We start from the raw sequence: 20,789 nt of genomic DNA, 5'->3' as shown, positions 1-20,789 counted from the left end.
ATGAGCCCCAATGGTGTAGTAAATCACAAGAAAGAGTTGGCTGATTTAACCTTTTGGGGACCAAGTACGTTGAATACTTCAGTAGGTCCAGCAGGTGGTGCTACTGTTCTGACTGGACGTTGATTCAACGTCCGCGCTAACGAACCGTCCCGACGCGATCATGTGCACCGGAGAGGGGAAATTAAGCTGTCACATGACAGCTGGCAACTCCCCTCAGTGATGAGCAGCCATTGCGTATGGCTGCTGATCACTACGATCGCCGTCAAATCGTAGTGATCAATTTGACAGCTGCGGCGGTGGGGGGGGGGAGAAGAGGATCCACTCACCTCCCTGCCGTTCCCACGACGATCAGCGCCCCCCCACCGCTCTTGCCAGCATTTCTGCTCCTTCTGACGTCAGCACTGGATCCCGGCTTGATGACGTCATCAAGCCGCGACCCGAAACTGAGCGGCAGTAGGAGCTGAGATGCCGGCCGGAGCGGAGGGATCCGCTGCGGCTCGTCGCTGGAGCCTGGAAGATGAGTGATTGCTGCTGACCAGGGGGGGGGGGGGGGGGGGGACACCTGGCCACACAGGTGTGGGTGGGGGGGGGGGTGGCGTACAGGGGAGCCAGCCCAGCCAGACCCTGCAGGGATCCGGCTGCCTGACCCCCCAAACGCACTCCCCCCCCTTCTGCAAAAATGCCTGGTCCTGAAAGGGGGTTACGCGGCCGGTCCCGAAAGGGTTAAGTAGAGAGTGGTACTCAATCAAAAGGTTGCAGGTGAAGGCAGGTGGCGATCACCAACCTGACTCCACTCGGGTGTCCAGAGGCACTGGACGCGGTCGCACTCTTAGCAAAGGACACCAAGTTGGTTGTAAGGCGTTCCTTACATAGGTTGAGATTTTCTTTGGCACTGGTATTTGGTAAATTTGATTCTGTGGGAAAGTAAAAATACATTTACAAAAAAAGTTGAATAATTGTGAAATTTTATGTGAAATTTTGGCTAAGCAAAATTAGCACATTACGCTCATCCCTAGGACAGAAGGAGGCATAAAGGGGGCCAGGGGACAGAGACTGTACAAAAGACAGGAGTCAGGTGACACAGTGGGGAACACTGGAGGCACATGAGAGCACAAGGGACAGAGATGGTCTTCAGACCTAATACCAGATTTAGGTTAAGGATGAACCTACAGTCCCTATCAGGGCTGTGGAGTCGGTCCAAAAATCCACCGACTCCGACTCCTCAGTTTAGGATTCCACCGACTCCGACTCCACGACTCCGACTCCTCTAATTTGCATATTACAATTTTGTTGATTAAAAGTATGTAACATGAAATTCGTCTCTTAACTGCCAACGCTTAGGAATTTTACAAGACAACTGAAGTGAGAAGGATATGTAGACTACTATATTTATTCCCTTTAGACTAAAACTAGTCCTTGGTAAGAGTACTTGTAAAAGGTACAACCGGAACAAAGAACATCTATCAAGTGTGGGTGCATGTAAGAATGATGTGCAGGTACTCTGCAGGGGAATGAGGAGATTGTAAACAGACAACACCTCTGTGTTCAATGTGCACAGCATTCTCAGTGGATTCCCTGCAGCTCTGTGGGGAGTGCATATGTAGAGTATAGTACTACTATGTAACAAAGTAAACCTGAGACAGATGAAATTAAAGTTTTATACATACCTGGGGCTTCCTCCAGCCGCCTTCAGGATAATCAGTCCCTCGTTGTCCTCCTCCACCACCTGGATCTTCTGCTATGAGTCCAGGTACTTGAGTCAGTCAAGCGTAGTGCGCATGAACACACTCCGCCGTGAGCGTACTACACCTGTGCAGCACTATTGCGGAGGTGCAGAATGTTCCTGGCTGTGGGAGCGGCATGCGGCCGGACAGCGCTGACTGGCTGAATTACCAGGACTCATAGCAGAAGATCCGGGTGGTGGAGGACAGTGAGGGACTGATTAGCCTGAAGGGGGCTGGAGGAAGCCCCAGGTATGTATAAAACTTTACTTTAAATCCGTCTCAGTTACCCTTTAATTTGTAGTCACCAAACCAAATTTTAATAACATATCAAATTATTTTATTTCATCAGCAAAGGGAGTGCATACATTTGCATAAATCAGCATCAATGCAGAAATATTTTCATCTCGTTGACCATCTCTATTAGTCACATAGCTACACATCAGGCTTTATTCTTACAGCATAGATGTTATTTAGTATATATAAGAGATTCCTGTGTACACATCATATATACAGTCACAATCAGATATGTATATCTGACCTTAAAAATAAGGGGACTGCTTTATTGAAGCAGCACAAGTAACTAATTTTGATTGGTTTATTTCATTTTTGTGGACTAAGCACAGCTATTACTGTATATATACATTATTTTTAATGACTATTATCTGAGAAATAGAACATTTTATCATATTTTCTATTTTAATTACAGTTACAAATTCATTAGGAGTCGGAGTCGGTGCATTTTTTCCCGACTCCAGGCACCCAAAATTGCCCGACTCCGACTCCACAGCCCTGGTCCCTATCTCTCATTAACCTCCCTGGCGGTATGATTATTTCCGGATTTAAGGGTCTAAAAACAGTGCAATTTTTTAGCACGCTTTCAGGCGTACGAGAGGAATCGGCGCGGAAGACTTGGGCGCAGGATACAGCCGGTATATGGCTGATCCTGCTGCTGCACAAGTTCCCGGCCGTGTTAAATACTATTCCCCCTCCAGGCCGCCATGGATGGTGGAGAATGAAATAATTGTTGAAAGCAGAATTATTGAGTTTTAAAAGTAACTTCAGTAAAGTCTTCTGACGGCGCCGAAGTTACTCCCTTTGCGCCGCTATAGCCATAATTATATTTATGGCCTATGGCTGCGCCCAAGTCTCCTACGCTGCATTCAATGTGTTTGCACTTTCAGGCCCTAAAAACCAGGAAAACAAAATCATGCTGCTAGAGAGATCTGCAGCAGCCCAGCATTTACTCACCTTCCTGGGACCCAGCACTGCAATTCTCCCTCCGTCCTCTGTGCGGCACTGTAACCCTGTAGTTAGGTCATGACAAACAGATCTCACCAGAGGGATGCAGAGCCTCCGAGGACAGGAAGGGGAATCGCTACCAATGTCTGGATCCTGGGGGAAGAGAGTTCAATCGCTCGCTGTGCGTTATACTCTGCATACAGCTGCCGGCAGCTACCACGATTGAGGCTCTGAGATGCGGTTTTGCACCCCTAGCCTGAGTCGGAGTTACCGACAGGGAGGTTAACAGGGTACTACCTGTATCCTGAGGAAGTTTTGTTGAAGTCCTTGAACAAAACATACGGCATCAGTTTATTATCTTATTTATCCTTCACCATCAGAAGCACACACAAAACCAGTTTACATTCATTTGAGTAAAACTGGCCTGCTGTTAGTTACAGGTTTGTATGCATGATGCAAAGTTGCAGGCATGAGTGTGTGGTATTGCCGATAGATGCCCCTATGCCAAATCTATCAGAAATCGGCCTAGCGACGCTGCCACCACCCTTGTCTGCCTGGTCACCCCCCAGTGTAAAATGTCCACCCTGGTGCCCATGCTCTGTCATACATACGCTGGTCCGGTGCCAAATGGTATAGGCACTATCTACAACGGCAGATATGGGGGTGATGGCAGGAGGCAGCCATGAGTCGCGCCAGCAGACAGGTGAGCGTTTAAAACCCTGCACATGGGCACTGGGGCCACGCTCCCAATCAAGCACTTTTCCCAACCCAATATCAGCATGTTCGATCAATGCTGTGGACTGATTTCAGTCAAAAATGTATCGAACCATCGATTGGGCTGACGTGCTGCGGCACAGATTAACCATTTATGCCGTCCGCAGCGGCAGCAGCTAGAGCCACAGGGACGCGCTAGTCACGTCCCTGCAGTTTGGGGGGGGGGGGGGTCTGCAGGCGATCCTGCAGGCAGATGCCCGCGATCGCGCTGCTGCTAGCAGGAGGGAATTGGCTGCAAGGGACAAAAGTCCCCTGTGCCAATCCAAGCATGTTCGCCGAGAATAAACACTGTTTGTTATTCTGTATTCCGCCGCCCGATCATTAAATTTATGAGCGGAAACAATGTTTCCATTCATAATCTCCCCGCCGCCGCTGTGATCGGAGGCTTCCGATGGGCCTAGGTCACTTCCCCTTTTTACAATGTAACAATACATTGTATCCTATGTAGCGTAATTGTATGCTACATAGAAATTTGCTCAGCGGGGACACCTTGTGGCCAAATAGTAAAATACACCTACTGACTGTAGGGAGAAAAAAAAATAATATCTGTCAAGAGGGCATCTTATTAAATAATGGGCTCAAAATTAGTGATGGGTGTAAAACTGAAAAAATTCACCTTTATTTCTAAATAAAATTATATCCCTAGTATAATGTATGGTGACAATATTTTAACATTGCAATAACCGGGACAAATGGGCAAATAAAAATGTGTGGATTTTCATTACAGTAGCATGTATTTTAAAACTATAATGGCCGAAAACTGAGAAAATGATTTTTCTTCATTCTTTTGTATTATTCCTGTCAAAATGCATTTGGAATAAAATAAATTTTTAACATAATGTACCACCCAAAGAAAGCCTAATTGGTGGCGGAAAAAACAAGGTATAGATCATTTATTTGTGATAAGTAGTGATAAAGTTATTGGAGAATGAAAGGGAGAAGCGCTGAAAGGGGAAAATTCCTCTCGTCCATAAGATGAAAAATACCCGCGGGCTGAAATGGTTAATCTAAACATAATCAATATGTCTGGACTTTCAATAAACTCATTACATTCAATATATAATGTTGAATCTAATGTCTAACTTATGTAAAACAGTATAAGATAACTTTAGTGTGAATGAAGCATCTCAGGAATGTCAGCATTTCTCTTATAATCAAAATTATAGCAGTTAACCATACCTATACGTGCATATGCACATACGCAGTCAAGATTCTGGCCTGTCTCAATAGCCATAAAGCACAAGGGAGTAAATACCCCACATCTAATACCATTTGTTATTAGTGCTTGTTATTTTCTCTTCACAGTGGGAATTACTGTAAATACTTAACACATTGCTTAAATGCAGTTGAAGTGGCACAGAATGGCAGACCTAACAGAACTGCTTACTTGTATAGGAGATTTTGAACAGACTGAGAGGCCAATACTATCTTCCGATGATAACCTTGGCCAACTATGGACTGTACTATTCCTTTTTTGCTTGGAAGTCCTTTTGTTTCTTGTTCAGATGTCTTAAAACAAACAAAGAAAACAGAACAATTGATTAAACCTGCACAATGGTGTCTGTCACATTATATACATATTATTGTAATAAACATTTGTGAATGATTGGTAGAGATATACAGCACTGAGCCATAGAGGTGCATCTACACATCTATGTAGATGGCAGCCAGATGTTACATGTGGCATCCATTGACTGCACAGTAAATATACTACGTCAGCCCCTGGTACACAGAGCAGTTTACAATATACAACAACTGAATTGAACCTAATGGCATAGGTAAGACTACTGCTGTGGCACTAACGGGTAGTTTTTCAGACATGCAATCTGGCAGCATTGTGGCACGGTTACTTACCTCAGTAGTGGAAAGCTTCTGCCAGTGCTGGTTCCTGCTCTACTTATTCAGCTCAGCTTGAATAGGTTTCCTCTAAGAGAACACGGCCACGTACAAACAGGTCTGTACTAGGCATGCGCAAGTAAGGTCTCCACATGCCTGCCCAGTAGAATGAAGGCATTTGTGCAGGGCTTTTTCCTCTGTGCAAAAGCGCTTCAACAGTGTTCTACCCAGGCTCTTTTAGCCAGGTGCTCCACCCGGCTAATTTTGGTGAGCACCCGGCTGTCATCTTCTCCCCTCCTCCTATGCTGTAAGCAGTTGCGCCCTGTGTCACCCCCCCCCCCAATCGCACCCAACCTGGCTATTTTTGCATGCTGCCCGGCAGGAAAAAAAAATTCTGGGGAGAACACTGCTTCAAACATCTGATCACATATTCTACAGTATTAGATTATGGTGCTGATATTAAAAAGGTACAATATCTCAACATCCATACCTCCTACATCCCAAATAAGCTATAGGGAGGGGACCCCACACCATGCTCCACCACTGGAGACTGCACTTAACAATGGAGCCCCACCAAAAGCATTTCAAAATCCCCCAATGGGGCTTCGCTTTGGTCCATTGAGGATTTTGGTGATCGATTATCAAAACAGAAATTTGCTTTATTAAAACAAAGGGCATTTGTGATTATTCATGTTGGAGTGAGCATATGAGGTGTCCCACAATGCATCACTGCTGAGTATGCAAATTGTCCCTTTGTTGTCCCCGATAGCTAAACATACCTCCAGAAGCGCTGGAAAGCGATGATGTGTCACCTTGTTAATTGTATGGTGCCACAATAATCCAACATGCATACAGACCGTTTCAGACTGTTTGGTTCTCATCAGTGCATGGCATGGATTAATGTGGCCCTATGTGGTAGAACTTGTGGTAGTCCTACCACAGGCAAACAGCTGTTCCCCGCTTATGATTTTGTAAGCAACTCTTTTGTAATCTAGGCTTGTTAATAATAATAAATAATATGAACATTTGTGTAGTGCTTTTCTCCTGTTAGACTCAAAGAGCCTTAAGAGCTGCAGCCACTAAGGACGTGCTCAAGAGGCCACCTTGCAGTGTTAGGAAGCCTTTCCTTGGAATAGGTACCGACCCCAGCCAGGATTCAAACCCTGCGGTGCCCTTAACCAGTATACTTTCCGGCCACAGACCCTTTCTAGGCCAATACATGTCCTAATTTTGATCGATTTACAAAACTATGTTGAGCTCTCAGTCTTTCCTGGAAGGTAACAACAAATCCTGCAGAGATCTAAAAGGTCCGTAAAGAGCTATGTGCAGACACACCTAATTAGCACATCTTGTGTAACAAAATTGAATGCGCTCAGACTTTTAAGACAGATGGTCAAAAATAGAGGTAAGCAACTTTAATATTGTTTGATGCAAAATTTGCTGTATACACAGTATTGTATTTGTGGGTTTTTTTGTAACACCATGAAAGCAAAACGTTATTCTTTAACCTCCCTAGCGGTATGGACAGAAATGTCAGTTCAAAAAAACATGCTGTGAACAGTATAAACATGCATACACATCAATACTCTCCTGCACTGTATACTAGACCCTTGCTTGACACATTTTGGCAAGTTACAGGGAAAAAAAAGTTTTAAAAATAAATTTTATCACTGTTTGCACAGAAATCCTGGGGAAATTGAACGCTGGGAAGGTTAATTAATGAATGACAGACACTATTCTGCGAAGTGCAGCAATAATATTAAGCAAACCCTTCCATTAATAAAACCTACAAGTACCATCTTTCTGTGACTAGATCCCACAGTAGAAAGGTGAAGAACTTCATGCACCAACAGCTAAAGTGTTATCCCCAAGCCACAAGTACAAACAATGAATGAAGATTGGCTCACCAGAGGCACTGAGGTGTAAAATTAGACTTATTCTCTGCTCACCATTCACGGATTACACATAACTTACTGGAGGCCTCTTGGGCAAAAGAGGCAAAGCAGTTAAAGGCATATCAATAAGTGCACAGCAGGAGCAGAAGCCAAACAATTATGTTACTGTGGATTTAACCAATTCTGTCACTGCCATAGATGCTATGGCCATAAAGTGAGAGCTATTGCCTGATCAATACTCCATGACTGTAGCATGTACCAACATTTAATGGAAATATCCAGCAGGATAAAGAAATAGTGCGCCCAAATGGCAACATGGGCAGTTAAAAGGGAGATTAACATTAATGTTCTAATAAACAAAATCATGGTTAATCGCTTTTTTTTGTAGTAAACGTTACTGTCTGTACAATGTAGGGAACACAGCTGGGGAACAGATCTGAATAAGGGCTTGTGCATTTTAGTTAAAGTGAAGTGCCACCTTCAGCAAAAAATATGGCAAACCTTTAAAGTAGACCTGAAATGAAAGGGATGTGGACGCTGACTTATTTCCTATTAAACAATACCAGTTGCCTGGCTGTCCTGCTGATCTTTCTGGCATCAGTAGTGTCTGCATTACACACCTGAAACAGGAATGCACCTAATCTAGTCTGATTTTAGTCAGAATGCTAGTTCTATGGCTAAAGGTACAGTAATGGAAGCAGAGGTGCAGCAGGACAGCCAGGCAATATGCATTGATTATAGGGAAATATAGGTCAGCCCTATAACCTCACTTCAGGTGTACCAAGTTCAGCTCTACACATTGCAAGGATTAAAGGAATACTGTAGGGGTGGGGGGTTGAAAAGGAGTTGAACATACCCGGGGCTTCTAATGGTCCCCCGCAGACATCCTGTGCCCACGCAGACAAATGCTCCGGCCCCGCCTCCGTTTCACTTCTGGAATTTCAGACATGGCCTGTGCAGTACGCTCCTAGTGACATCAGCGAGAGAGAGAGGACATGGCAACGCAAAGTCTGAATTTCCAGAAGTGAACCGGAGGCGGGGCCAGAGCATCGATGAGGGGCTGTGTGGGCACAGGATGTCTGTGGGGGACCATTAGAAGCCCCAGGTAAGTTCAACTCATTTTCCCCCGACCCCCCTACAGTATTCCTTTAATGGCAAACATATTCCTCACAGACTTCACACTGACAGCCTGTTTAAAGATCAGTCAGGAAGTGTCAAAGCTGCTGCCATTCACTCAGTGTGGAAAAAAAGTACCAATTGTTCTGCTTTGTGCAGCCAATAAGGGCATGTTTCTACTGTATGTATATTTTTCGTATGTAGGGGTTTTGCAGTATGTGAGGACACCCACTTTCTCACAGAGCACTCCATCTGTAATTTCCACTAATACACTGCAGTGCAGAATGGTTTTAAAAAGCTCTCAAGCTATATTTCTATTTCCAGAAGCTTCTCCAGTTTTTCACAAGGTCTAAAAACTCACGCAAGAATGGATACACTGCATCCACTTATTCCACTATAAGCCCCTACTCATGCAAAAAACAGGGTATATGCTTGAACAGAAGTCTAATTTGTGTTTATGGGCAATTCATAGCTGCCTCCAATTTGGAGTGGGTTGCTAATTTTTTTATGACAGTAACTTACAAGATCTGCATAGCACAGATACACATCTATACGCAGATGTCCTGTGCTCGTGCAGCCACTCACCGATGCTCTGGTCCCCGCCTCCGGTTCACTTCCGGAATTTCTGACTGTAAAGACTGAAAACCAGTGCCTGCGCGGTCACGCCCTCGCTCCCACTGACGTCACCAAGAGTGTATTGCGCAGGCCCAGTACAGTCTGCGCCTACGCAGTACGCTCCTGGTGACAAGGAGGACACAGCCACACAGGCGCAGTGGTTTTCCAAATTTCCGTAAATGAACCAGAGGCGGGGACCGGAGCATCAGAGAGTGGCTGCACGGGCACAGGTTGTCTGCGGGGGAACAATGGAAGCCCCACGTAAGTTCAACTAATTTTCCCCTACCCCTCTACAGTAGTCCTTTAAGCGGAAAACAAAACAAATCATTCACATCCTACCCCTATAATGCTTGGGGCTGAGAGCTAAAGTGAAGCCAGGTGGCACAGTCTAATGTAGGAAATGGGGGGGGGGGGCAGTGACACGACTTCCATGTCATTAGAAATGGGGTACTTCTCAAGCTTTTAGTGTTTAACTGATCATCAGCTTAGTATTGTGGAAGTAGTGCACTAGTGCAGTTTTTTTTATTCATTCATAAACAAATCACACCCTGTGCATTGATTAAAGGGAACCTAAACTGAGAGGGATATGGATGTTTCCTTTTAAACAATACCAGTTGCCTGGTAGTCCTGCTGATCTCTTTGGCTGCAGTAGTGACTGAATCACAGACCTGAAACGAGCATGCAGCTAATCCAGTCTGACTTCAGTCAGAGCACCTGATCTGCATGCTTGTTCAGGGGCTGTGGCTGAATGTATTATAGACACAGAAGCAGCAGGAGTGTCAGGCAACTGGTATTATTTTAAAGGAAAAAAATCCATATCCTTCTCAGTTTAGGTTCCCTTTAAGCAATGCTGTATGTGATAAAAAAAAAAAAAAAAAAAAGTACATTTGCACAATTCTCAAGGTTGCAGAAAACTCTGCATGTGTGCTACACACAAAAAAACAAAACAAAAAAAAACCCTGCAATGTTCATTTTGCGATTATAAAACAATATAAGGGTTTAAAATTATTTAACATGCGACATTAAACTAGTACATTTTTTTTTTACTGCATTAAAATGTCAAGGTTGCTTGACTGAGCTAGAAGCATAACACAGCTATCACCCCTCATAACACAATCCAACAGCTCCCCCTACTGACAGACAGAGAAGCAACAGCTAAGAAAACATCTAGGCTCAGTTCTGCAAATATTTTTTTTTATGTAATTTTTTTTAGTATAATTTACACAGAATAATGATCATGAGCACAGTAAAACTGAAAAATACACAAGTATAAAAGACTGCATGCATACCTGAAGCAATGGTATCTAAACAGCCAGAAAAACAAGTGTAGGATCACATCATAAAATAAGTACTGCAGATGAGAAACACTGGGTGAAAAGGAGCATATGCCAGTTTACAATCTAGATTTTCCAAGGGGGGCAGCTGCACAACAGAGGGGCCCGGAGGATTTGGATCGACCCTAAAAGCGGACCTGAATTCAAAACTTCCTCTCTGCACTAAAAAATACGCAACAGCATAACCTTTAGAGAAAAACATTTCTTTGTTACAGTTGCTACAAATCCTGCAATAAATCTGCAGTGTTTATATTTCCAGCTTTCATGGAAGCAGATATATTGTTAACATCCTGTGTTTACCAATCTGCCAAAATGCGCACCGCAATTGTGAAGTGTGATGTGAACGAGGCCTTACACTTGCTTACTGATTATTTTTAATATGCTAGGTTCCTTTATATAAAATAAAGAGCTGCAGTTTCTCCAAAAATTATTATTATTTAGTATTTATAGAACATTAACATCTTACACTACATAAGTATATGTGATAAACATCTTCTGAAATGTTTGAGAAGGACAGTTTCAGCCAATGATCGTTATACGTGTACAGCGGCTGCTGAAAGATATTGCATGACCATTTACAATGCTTTTCACAAGCCCCGCCGACCGATTGAAGCCACTGAGTCGGCCGCCCATAGTGGTTTCTCTCCATAGGCTTGGGATGTGTCTGTGCAGCATCATTCCATGAATTGTCGCCCAAAGGATCGTTTCTCAATCCGACAGGTGGCAATTCTTGTATGTGTGTACTTAGCTTAAAGAGAATCTGTACTCTAAGGAATAGAATGTAATGCTTTTTATTGTAAGAATATTATTTTCTCCTGTGCCCCTCTGTGCAGTTTCTGCCACTCCCTGCTGCAATCCTGGTTTATAATTAACAGTTTTAGGCAGTGTTTACAAACAAATGACATGGCTTATAACCAGAGTATCATAGGCTGGGAACAGCTATCTGGTGTGACTCATGCAGAGCTTGGAGGGGGTGTGTAAAGCTTCTGCCAATGACAAGCAGTGCTGCACATTCCGCACATTCCAGCCTTAGCCTGACAGACACGACAGAGGAAAGGAGATAAGATTTATTACAGAGACAGTGCAAGTAGGAAAGCCTGCAGTAAGACAGAACACATTTGAACAGTAATAGGAACTTATAGGACAGAAGAAATAAGGCACAACATTTTGTTAGAGTCTCCCCCTCAGAGAGACTCACACTCTAATCCAGGCATGGGCAAACTTGGCCCTCCAGCTGTTGAGGAACTACAAGTCTCACAATGCATTGCAGGAGTCTGACAGCCAGTCATGATTCAAAGGCAAATGCATTGTGGGATTTGTAGTTCCTTGACAGCTGGAGGGCCAAGTTTGCCCATGCCTGCTCTAATCCCTACCATAGTCATATGTCGATCATAGTCGAAGGCCAATTATGGGGGAAGCCAAGTAACTTATCTGTGGGGAGATGGAGGAAACCAACATGGGGAGAACATAGAAACTCCTTGTAGTTGACCCATGTTAATTGGATATACAAGTCACAAATAGAAAATAATATTTTACATTTACTAGAACACACAAAAAATAAACGTACCCCTTTGTTGGCAGCTATACAACATTCTGCTAATCTTAACCAAAGGCGAGGATTTGAGTGATACACCTGCACAGCTTCTATCAGACATTCAAAGGCTGCCAGTGGTCGTCCTATGTGCAGGAGCTGTATGCCACAGTTATACAGTAGCTCATAACGTTTGTTGGTCAATAACGTACACATTGGTCTGCCTGAAAATTTATTCCCTGATGGTAAAAAAAAAAAAAAAAAAAAAGGGTACACTTAATACATAACTACTGTATTTGGTATCATAATAAAAAGGTTAGTATACCACAAATTTATTGGCAAAGAAGTTACATTCCTATTTCTATTTGCATTCAGTTAAGATTTTATACAATTGTCATGAAATCAAACTGTCACCTCCATTCACTAATGACAGAAATACAATGATAAAATCCTCAAATTCCTGCATTGGTAATTTGCAACACAGAGCCAGAAATAAAAAAAGTTAGCATCTCTAAGCTTCATGCTCTGGAATGAGATGGTCAAGCAATATGCAAATAAATTCAACTTCCATTCAAAATTTCAGGAAAAAAAATAAATATGGGCAAGTCAAAACTGACAGGAAGCTATTCCAGTTTCAAGATTTTAAAATTACATGCTCTTCACTGACCAGGCTCTGCTTGAGATTACTGAGGTTGGCTGCTCATTTAAAGCCAGGGGCCCACTACAGCACTACAGATCGCTGTAGCAAACGCTCAAGAATTTTTGCTAGCACTTGCTACAGCGATTTCTGGTGCGATTTGTACAGGGATTGAAAAAGCTGTATAATCTACTGCTTCCGATTTGCAGGAGAGGTTCCCTTATGTATAAGAGTTTAAGAGTCAACCTCTTGTGCTGGGGGCGGAGCTATGGAAGCCATTGAAAATGGACGATGGGAGAGCCAGGCAAGTAGTCAACACATGAAAATAGCCCACAAAGTCACTATTGAAGTGATTCAGAAGAGATTTTGCACCACTCCTATCACTCAAAAAATGCTTCAGGATCTGCAATTTGACCAAATCACAATCACTCCTGCGGTCTCCCCTCCATTCATTTTTCATCAGCATTCTACTTTTTGGGATTGCTGGCTAAGCCAAAGCGCAGCTGGAATTACTCTAGAGGGCCCGAGGCCGAAATGCTATGACCCCTCAACAACAACAAGGGATGTGCCATTATTAAGCACTTTTTAATTGCTTCCGGACCGCCTTCGTTGAAATCTATGTCCTGCAGGTGGCTGTGCAGCTCTGACAGGACAGACTTCAACTAGTCTGCCGCGCGTTGCAGACGATATCACCTTTCTCACCTCGCTGCAGATCACTCACCATGCTCTCTATATGATGGCAGAGCTCTGTGAGCCGGTCAGGAGCCGCTTTCATTGGCTCCTGACTGATTACTGTGAGCCAATGAAAGTGGCTCCTGAACGGCACACAGAGCTTTGCCGTCACAGCGATGGCAGAGAGAGGGACCTGCAGCAGGGAGAGATGGGCAATTCGTCAGGAGGCGTAGTTTTGTAATACCAGCAGTCTCTGCTCCTTAAGGGGCCAGAGACTGCTAGTATGCAAGAGGTTAAGCAGCTTACACCACAAAACCCCATTTTGTTTTCATATTGAGAAGGTTTCTGCATAGATAACATATTGTACATTTAACCAGAAAGGCCAATTTTTGCCTCATCTGTCCACAATATATTTGCTTTGATTGCTGTAGAACACCCTAGAGGCCTGGCTGGAATAGGATCAGCCATTTATGTGCAAATCCAGAAAAGGGTAACAGTAAGTTTTTGCTAACAGCTGTATGAGTTCTATTTAAGGCTTGGTTCACACAAATATAAAAATGTGTCCAGTCTTGTCAGTTGGCATCAGTTTTGTATGCGTTTCTGTGGGTGTGTTCACACATATAAGGTGTACATTTCTGGGACAGTCAGGTAAAACAAATATAAAAGTGATGCAAAACTGATAGGACAGGACAGTACAGGACCGGAAATGTACAGATCTGTGTGTGAACCAAGCCTAACTGCATTCATGTGCACTGTTCACTGAAAATAAAGCAAATCCATTGCTAAAGTCACATTAGTCATGTATCTACAGAGTACATTAAAGATACAGATATTCAGAGTTTTCTTGAAAATTGAACTAATCAAACTCAGTAACTATAAAGAGTAAATTGCTCAGTGTCGTATTGCATGTAAGCTCAGAATATTTGCCTCATGAATCATTTCTAGTCAGCATTAGCTAATCACATTTTAATAAAAATTGAAATCTTGCAGTAAATTCAAAGAAATACTAAGGAACAAAAATGTAATTTCTGCCTTTAGCTTAGGTGACATAAAGAGTTAGATGGAGACATTTGGGAAGAGAAGAAAGTCTGTTTGATAAGCAACAGAGGCTGAAACCAGAAAAGGACATTCGAGGTGAAAATAAACTGATGCGAAACAATTGTATCTATCCTCATTCTCCTGAGGCCTCTTCCACACCAAGACATTGCGTTTTAGGGGACGTTAAGGTCGCATAACGTGCCCCTACACAACGCCTGGTGGTGTTGAAGTTGGACGTCAGATTGAGCCGCGTTATGTGGCTCTTGGTGTGCTTTTTTCCTTCTATCTATACTGATAGAACAGCCGCTCCAGGATAGTGATGAGAAGTCCGGATCTTTTCAAGGAATCGGATGATTCGAATTGGATCATTGAAAACATCCGGATCTTTGAACCGAATCATTTTACTAGGGAAGCAGACTGGGGGTGAAATGACTAGCAGGACCAGACTTTCCCTGCACTGTACATTCTGTATGTTCCGGTTTCTTCTAGACATCCAATGTGAACCGAATGGTTCATTGTGCTGATCCGGATGATTCTACTCACAAAAAAGATCCGGATCAAATGAACGATTCATTCATGATCCGGACAGCACTAGGAGTCCAGGTTAAGTCACCACAGTGCAGTGAATATTAATTAGCCATGTGGCTAGTCACTGAGCATGTGCAAGCATAACGCAGCTAAAGTCCAGTAGAACGCACAGCATGCTGCACTTTCCCAGAACGTGCAGCGTTACAATGTAACGCAACGTGGGCACTATGAACAGCCCATTGATTTTTCATTACTGTGCGGTGGGCTGTGGTACAGGCTGCTCTAATGTGCGCCTGTAACGTCCTACTGGGAAAGCAGCCTAAAAAAGGACTTAAGATACCTCAGTTTTATTTTATATTTAAATCTAGTTTTTTCGTTTTTTATAGTTTCATTGTCTCTGCTCAAAAACACATGAATTGAAGTATGTCAGAGATCAAATCTATAAACTACGGACTCGCTTTCCTACTCTCAAAAGCCATTTACTGACAGGAAAGTGTTTTTTGGCTGTAATCCCTTATCAGTGAGGGTTACGCTATAGTCTGACCCAGTTCTACCCGGACAGAAACGGTCACTTGCATACCTGATGTTTAACTCTTTCAGGCAGAGAAAGAAAAAGAGGAACATTGCATAGCCATTTGTTAGCTTGGTACTGTACATACACATCTCATCATGTCACCTTAGTTGTCCTTTAAAGTACAACCTGACTGTGTGACATCCAATAACTAAACTTACCTACTCAATAGTTGCCTGGAAAGATTGCTTGTGATGTTTTGAGGAACATTCTGGGAATGATCGCTGTACAGACATTGTTTGACTGTTTGCTGTGCAGTCTGTTTTGTTATATGACGTGTATAGGTGTGAAGACAAGTCTAAAGTATCCCATTGTGGGGATTGCAATAGAAGTCAGTCATCAGTGAACAAACAGGTGACTAACAACATTCGAAGACAGAACAACAAAAGTTGTTTGTTGTTATGTCTTCGGATTCTCTCCATGACTAATACCGGACCACACACACAACTGACTAACAACATTGTCAATGGCAATGCAGAACAAAGTGTGTCTACTTGAATAAAAGGGATTACAGTCATAACAGAAGCAGGCCTCCCAATGCAGTAAAACATAACCTGATGTGCGATTTTTGGCGACACAGCCTCTTTAAATGCTGGAGAATAAAGACTCTCACCTGGATCTGTACAAGATGTGGATAACTGTGCGCAGGCATGGTCATTTTCCTGAATAGATTTTTTGAAGTAAAACAGTCCCAAATTGTGTTTTCCCATAGCAAAATGGATACAGCCAAGATTGTTCCAGAACATACAACGAACACATTCACCTGAAATGAAAAAAGGATAATACATTCACAATAGACTCAGTTTAAAATATATTTTACTACAGATTTAGGCTCAAGATTGTTCTGTCCCCTTTGCTTTAACCACCCTGGCGTTCTGATTAAAATCGCCAGGGTGGCTGCGGGAGGGTTTTTTTTAAATAAAAAAAAAACTATTTCATGCAGCCAACTGAAAGTTGGCTGCATGAAAGCCCACTAGAGGGCGCTCCGGAGGCGATCTTCCGATCGCCTCCGGCGCCCAGAATAAACAAGGAAGGCCGCAATGAGCGGCCTTCCTTGTTTTGCTTATATCGTCGCCATAGCGACGAGCGGAGTGACGTCATCGACGTCAGCCGACGTCCTGACGTCAGCCGCCTCCGATCCAGCCCTTAGCGCTGGCCGGAACTTTTTGTTCCGGCTACGCTGGGCTCAGGCGGCTGGGGGGACCCTCTTTCGCCGCTGCTCGCGGCGGATCGCCGCAGAGCGGCGGCGATCAGGCAGCACACGCGGCTGGCAAAGTGCCGGCTGCGTGTGCTGCTTTTTATTTGACTAAAATCGGCCCAGCAGGGCCTGAGCGGCAGCCTCTGGCGGTGTTGGACGAGCTGAGCTCGTCCAGACCGCTCAGCAGGTTAAAGAGACTCCGTAACAAAAATTGCATCCTGTTTTTTATCATCCTACAAGTTCCAAAAGCTATTCTAATGTGTTCTGGCTTACTGCAGCACTTTGTACTATCACAGTCTCTGTAATAAATCAACTTATCTCTCTCTTGTCAGACTTGTCAGCCTGTGTCTGGAAGGCTGCCAAGTTCTTCAGTGTTGTGGTTCTGCTATGAACTCCCCCTTCCAGGCCCCTCTCTGCACACTGTCTGTGTGTTATTTGGATTAGAGCAGCTTCTCTTTTCTCTCATCTTTTACAAGCTGGATAAATCGTCCTCTGAGCTGGCTGGGCTTTCACATACTGAGGAATTACAAACAAGGGCAAAGCTGTTTGCAGGAAGAAACAAGCAGCCTGAAACTTCAGTGCATGATAACAGGGGGAAAGAAACACACAAATGATCTCTTGAGATTCAAAAGGAATGCTGTATACAGCCTGCTTGTGTATGGATGTATTTTCTATGTGTGGACATACTGTACATCAACCTACTTCCTGTTTTGGTGGCCATTTTGTTTGTTTACAAACTTTTTAAAACTGTTTTTAACCACTTTTAATGCGGCGAGGAGCGGCGAAATTGTGACAGAGGGTAATAGGAGATGTCCCCTAATGCACTGGTATGTTTACTTTCGAGCGATTTTAACAATACAGATTCTCTTTAAACACCTTCTCCTTCAAAATATATTTGCATATTTATCCATGAACATAATCAGAGCATCATTTACATAACCCAATCCAAGTATGGATTTAAAGGGAACCCGAGGTGGGAGGGATGTGGAAGCAGACAGGTTTGTTTCCTTTTAAAAAAATTGCACATTGCCTGGCTGTCCTGCTGATAGTCTGCCTCTAATACCTTTTTTTTTAGCCATAGACCCAGAACAAGCATGCAGATCAGATGTCTATGACAAATCTGACAAGATTAGCTGCATGCTCGTTTCAGATGTGTTTATCAGACCCTTCTGACCACAAAAATCAGCAGCACTGCCAGGAAACTGGTATTGTTCAAAATAAAATCAATATGGCAGCTTTCATAGATCTCACACCGCGGGTTCCTTTTAAAACTAGCGATAGATGGGTCAATTATGGCCTCTTATGGCGACAAGTCAATCGAACACACAGCTCCTGAGGACATGGGTGGAAAAGCCCACAATACATGTGGGGAAAATCACGGGGGGGGGGGGGGGGGGGGGTCCCCAAACCCTCTCTCACTACCGGACCATGGATGAAATTTACTTACTTACTGAACCTACCTGCGTGATCAATTTATATAATACATTATAATGGAAGAGGACTTAATAAATTACTTTAAAAATGGTTTTCAAGTTTTGGAATATATATATATATATATATATATATATATATATATATATATATATATATATATATATATATATATATATATATATATATATATATATATATATATATATATATATATATACACATATACACACACACACACACACACAAACTTACTTGCGGTAAGGTCTTTTCCAGGAGTCGGAAGGACAGCAACCCTGAGACTTGTCTCCCTCCATTTCCAACTGGACAGGATACTAGTTAAAAGAATTAACATAATTGATTAGGCAGGCACACTACATAAGGCAGCATTCCCTTACCCTCATCAGTAATAAAAAAGACCACACAGAATGATGCTTCAAATAATTTTTATTAACAATACATCAGGGTGGGTAGTAAGGGTGCTGTCCTTCCGACTCCTGGAAAAGACCTTACCGCAAGTAAGTTTGTCTTTCCAGGACGTCTCAGGACAGCAACCCTGAGAGGATAAACAATACATAATTAGGGAGGGATTACAGCCTGCAAAACTCTTCTACCAAAACATAAGTCAGAGTTAGAGGTTAAATCAAGTCTATAATGCTTAACAAAGGTATTGTGGCTTGACCAGGTTCACAGACTAATGCTTCATACACACTTGAGATAACAGTCTTTGGAAAATGAAAGATCACAGACCAATTTTACCCCCTTCCATGTAGTATGAGAGCCATACTCTACACAGTCTATTCTATGGAGCTGAACTCCCCATCAGATAAAATCTTTGCAAGATGCTGCACACAAAGATGCCCGTACACAATCAAAAGATCATTATCTGCAAAAGATCTGTTCCTGCAAAAGATCCATTCCATGCAAAATGCATTCATAGTCTATGAGATCTGCAGATCATCATACACACTTGGTTTAACAGACTTCATCTGCATATCTGGCAATCATCTGCAGATCTGAAAATCCACCCTGTTGAATCTGATCTGAAGATGATCTGCAGATGATTGTCTGTTAAACCAAGTGTGTATGATGATCTGCAGATCTCATAGACTATAATGCATTTTGCATGGAATGGATATTTTGCAGGAACAGATCTTTTGCAGATAATGATCTTTTGAGTGTGTACGGGCATCTGTGTGTGCAGCATCCTGCAAAGATTTTATTTGTTGGGGAGTGCAGCTCCATAGAATAGACTGTGTAGAGTATGGCTCTCATACTACATGAAGGGTGGTAAGATTGGTCTGTGATCTTGCCTTTTCCAAAGACTTTTATCTCAAGTGTGTATGAAGCATTATTAATAGTAGCCCCTGCTCTCTCTGCCCAGGAAGTAGAAACCGCTCTGGTTGAATGACCTTTCGCTAGTCCTGATAACTGCTTGCCCTGGTGCAAGTAAGATAAAGCAATAGCTTGTCTGATCCATCTTGCAATAGGTTTCTTTAGATGGCTGCTTTCCGGCAAAGAGAACCAACAAAGCATTGGACTTCCTCCAATTCTTGGATCTCTGAAGATATTCATTCAATTAGACACCTTCTTAACACCTAGACAGTGCAACCTTTCTTCCTGTCGATTTGATGAATTACTGCAAAAAGATGGTAAAAAGATCTCTTGAGATCTATGAAATTTAGATACAATCTTAGGTCAGATAAACGTTTGTACATCTGATCAATAGTAATAGGTCTTCTTGTTCCTTGGTAATGCCCATAGCCCTATGCATAGCTTCAAATAACTCATTCATAAATTCTGTGGAAAAGCGAATTTCTGAGACTTAACGCCTTTTACCCTCAGATGCGTCTACTTCGCCCTGTGGTAACTCTTCCAATAATAGATATCCACTCTCCCTTCAGACGTCAAATTTATCTGAATCAACCTTGACTCTCTACCTCTTGAGGAGGTCTGTTAGGAGCATTTAGAAGGACCAGCAATAAGTGCATCAGAAGTAGAGGGGGTAAATGTCGGTGTAACATCTGAATTAGAAAGTATGAAAGCAGATTCTTCAATTTCTTTAATAGCAAAGGACATCTCTGATCTCAACCATCCCATCAAATCTTTAAGCTATGTAGGGGATTCATCTTTCACTACCTTTTCAGTGCCTAATTGACACAGGTGTTCTGCAGAATCAGGCATACGGTCACTGCACATTTCCTAGATTTAGACACCGCTTCAGACGCTGCATGCTTATCAGGTTTGACAGCTTAGTCTTATCCAACTTGCCATTCTTGGAATCCGTTTTAACAGCTTCCTAACAGTTTCTCCTTTAAAGAGAAACCGTGACCAAGAATTGAACTTCATCCCCAATCAGTAGCTGATACCGACTTTTACATGAGAAATCTATTCCTTTTCACAAATGGATCCTCATCAGGGGGCTCTGTATGTCTAATATTGTGGTGAAGCCCCTCCCACAGTAGACTGTGGACTATTTTCCTGGCAGTTTCCTGTCTGTGAACCTCGTTGCATTGTGGGAAATAGCGGTTTACAGCTGTTTACAACTGCCAGAACAAGCAGCATGTACTTCAAGCTACATCACCTGCCAACAGTAAAAACGTCACCATCTGATAAATGTCAGAATGTAAATAAAAGAGAGGGAAGCTTT

At 42.9% G+C, this 20,789-nt stretch overlaps 1 protein-coding gene across 4 annotated transcripts in view; it reads right to left on the bottom strand.

Moving 5' to 3' along the window:
* The window catches only part of CNOT10 (CCR4-NOT transcription complex subunit 10), a 127,650-nt gene that overhangs the window by 69,568 nt on the left and 37,293 nt on the right, over positions 1 to 20,789 (bottom strand). For all 4 annotated transcript variants that reach the window (XM_068236226.1, XM_068236227.1, XM_068236230.1 and 1 more), the window contains 3 exons: positions 16,124 to 16,273; positions 12,101 to 12,303; positions 5,125 to 5,246 (listed from right to left, as the gene is read on the bottom strand). In XM_068236226.1, coding sequence (XP_068092327.1) covers positions 5,125 to 5,246; positions 12,101 to 12,303; positions 16,124 to 16,273 — 475 coding nt within the window. The remainder of the gene's footprint in view (positions 1 to 5,124; positions 5,247 to 12,100; positions 12,304 to 16,123; positions 16,274 to 20,789) is intronic.

This window comes from Hyperolius riggenbachi, chromosome 5, assembly GCF_040937935.1.
Source record: "Hyperolius riggenbachi isolate aHypRig1 chromosome 5, aHypRig1.pri, whole genome shotgun sequence".
NCBI lineage: Eukaryota > Metazoa > Chordata > Amphibia > Anura > Hyperoliidae > Hyperolius > Hyperolius riggenbachi.
Note: the sequence above shows the minus strand (reverse complement) of the source record. Positions and strands in the feature narration are given on the sequence as shown.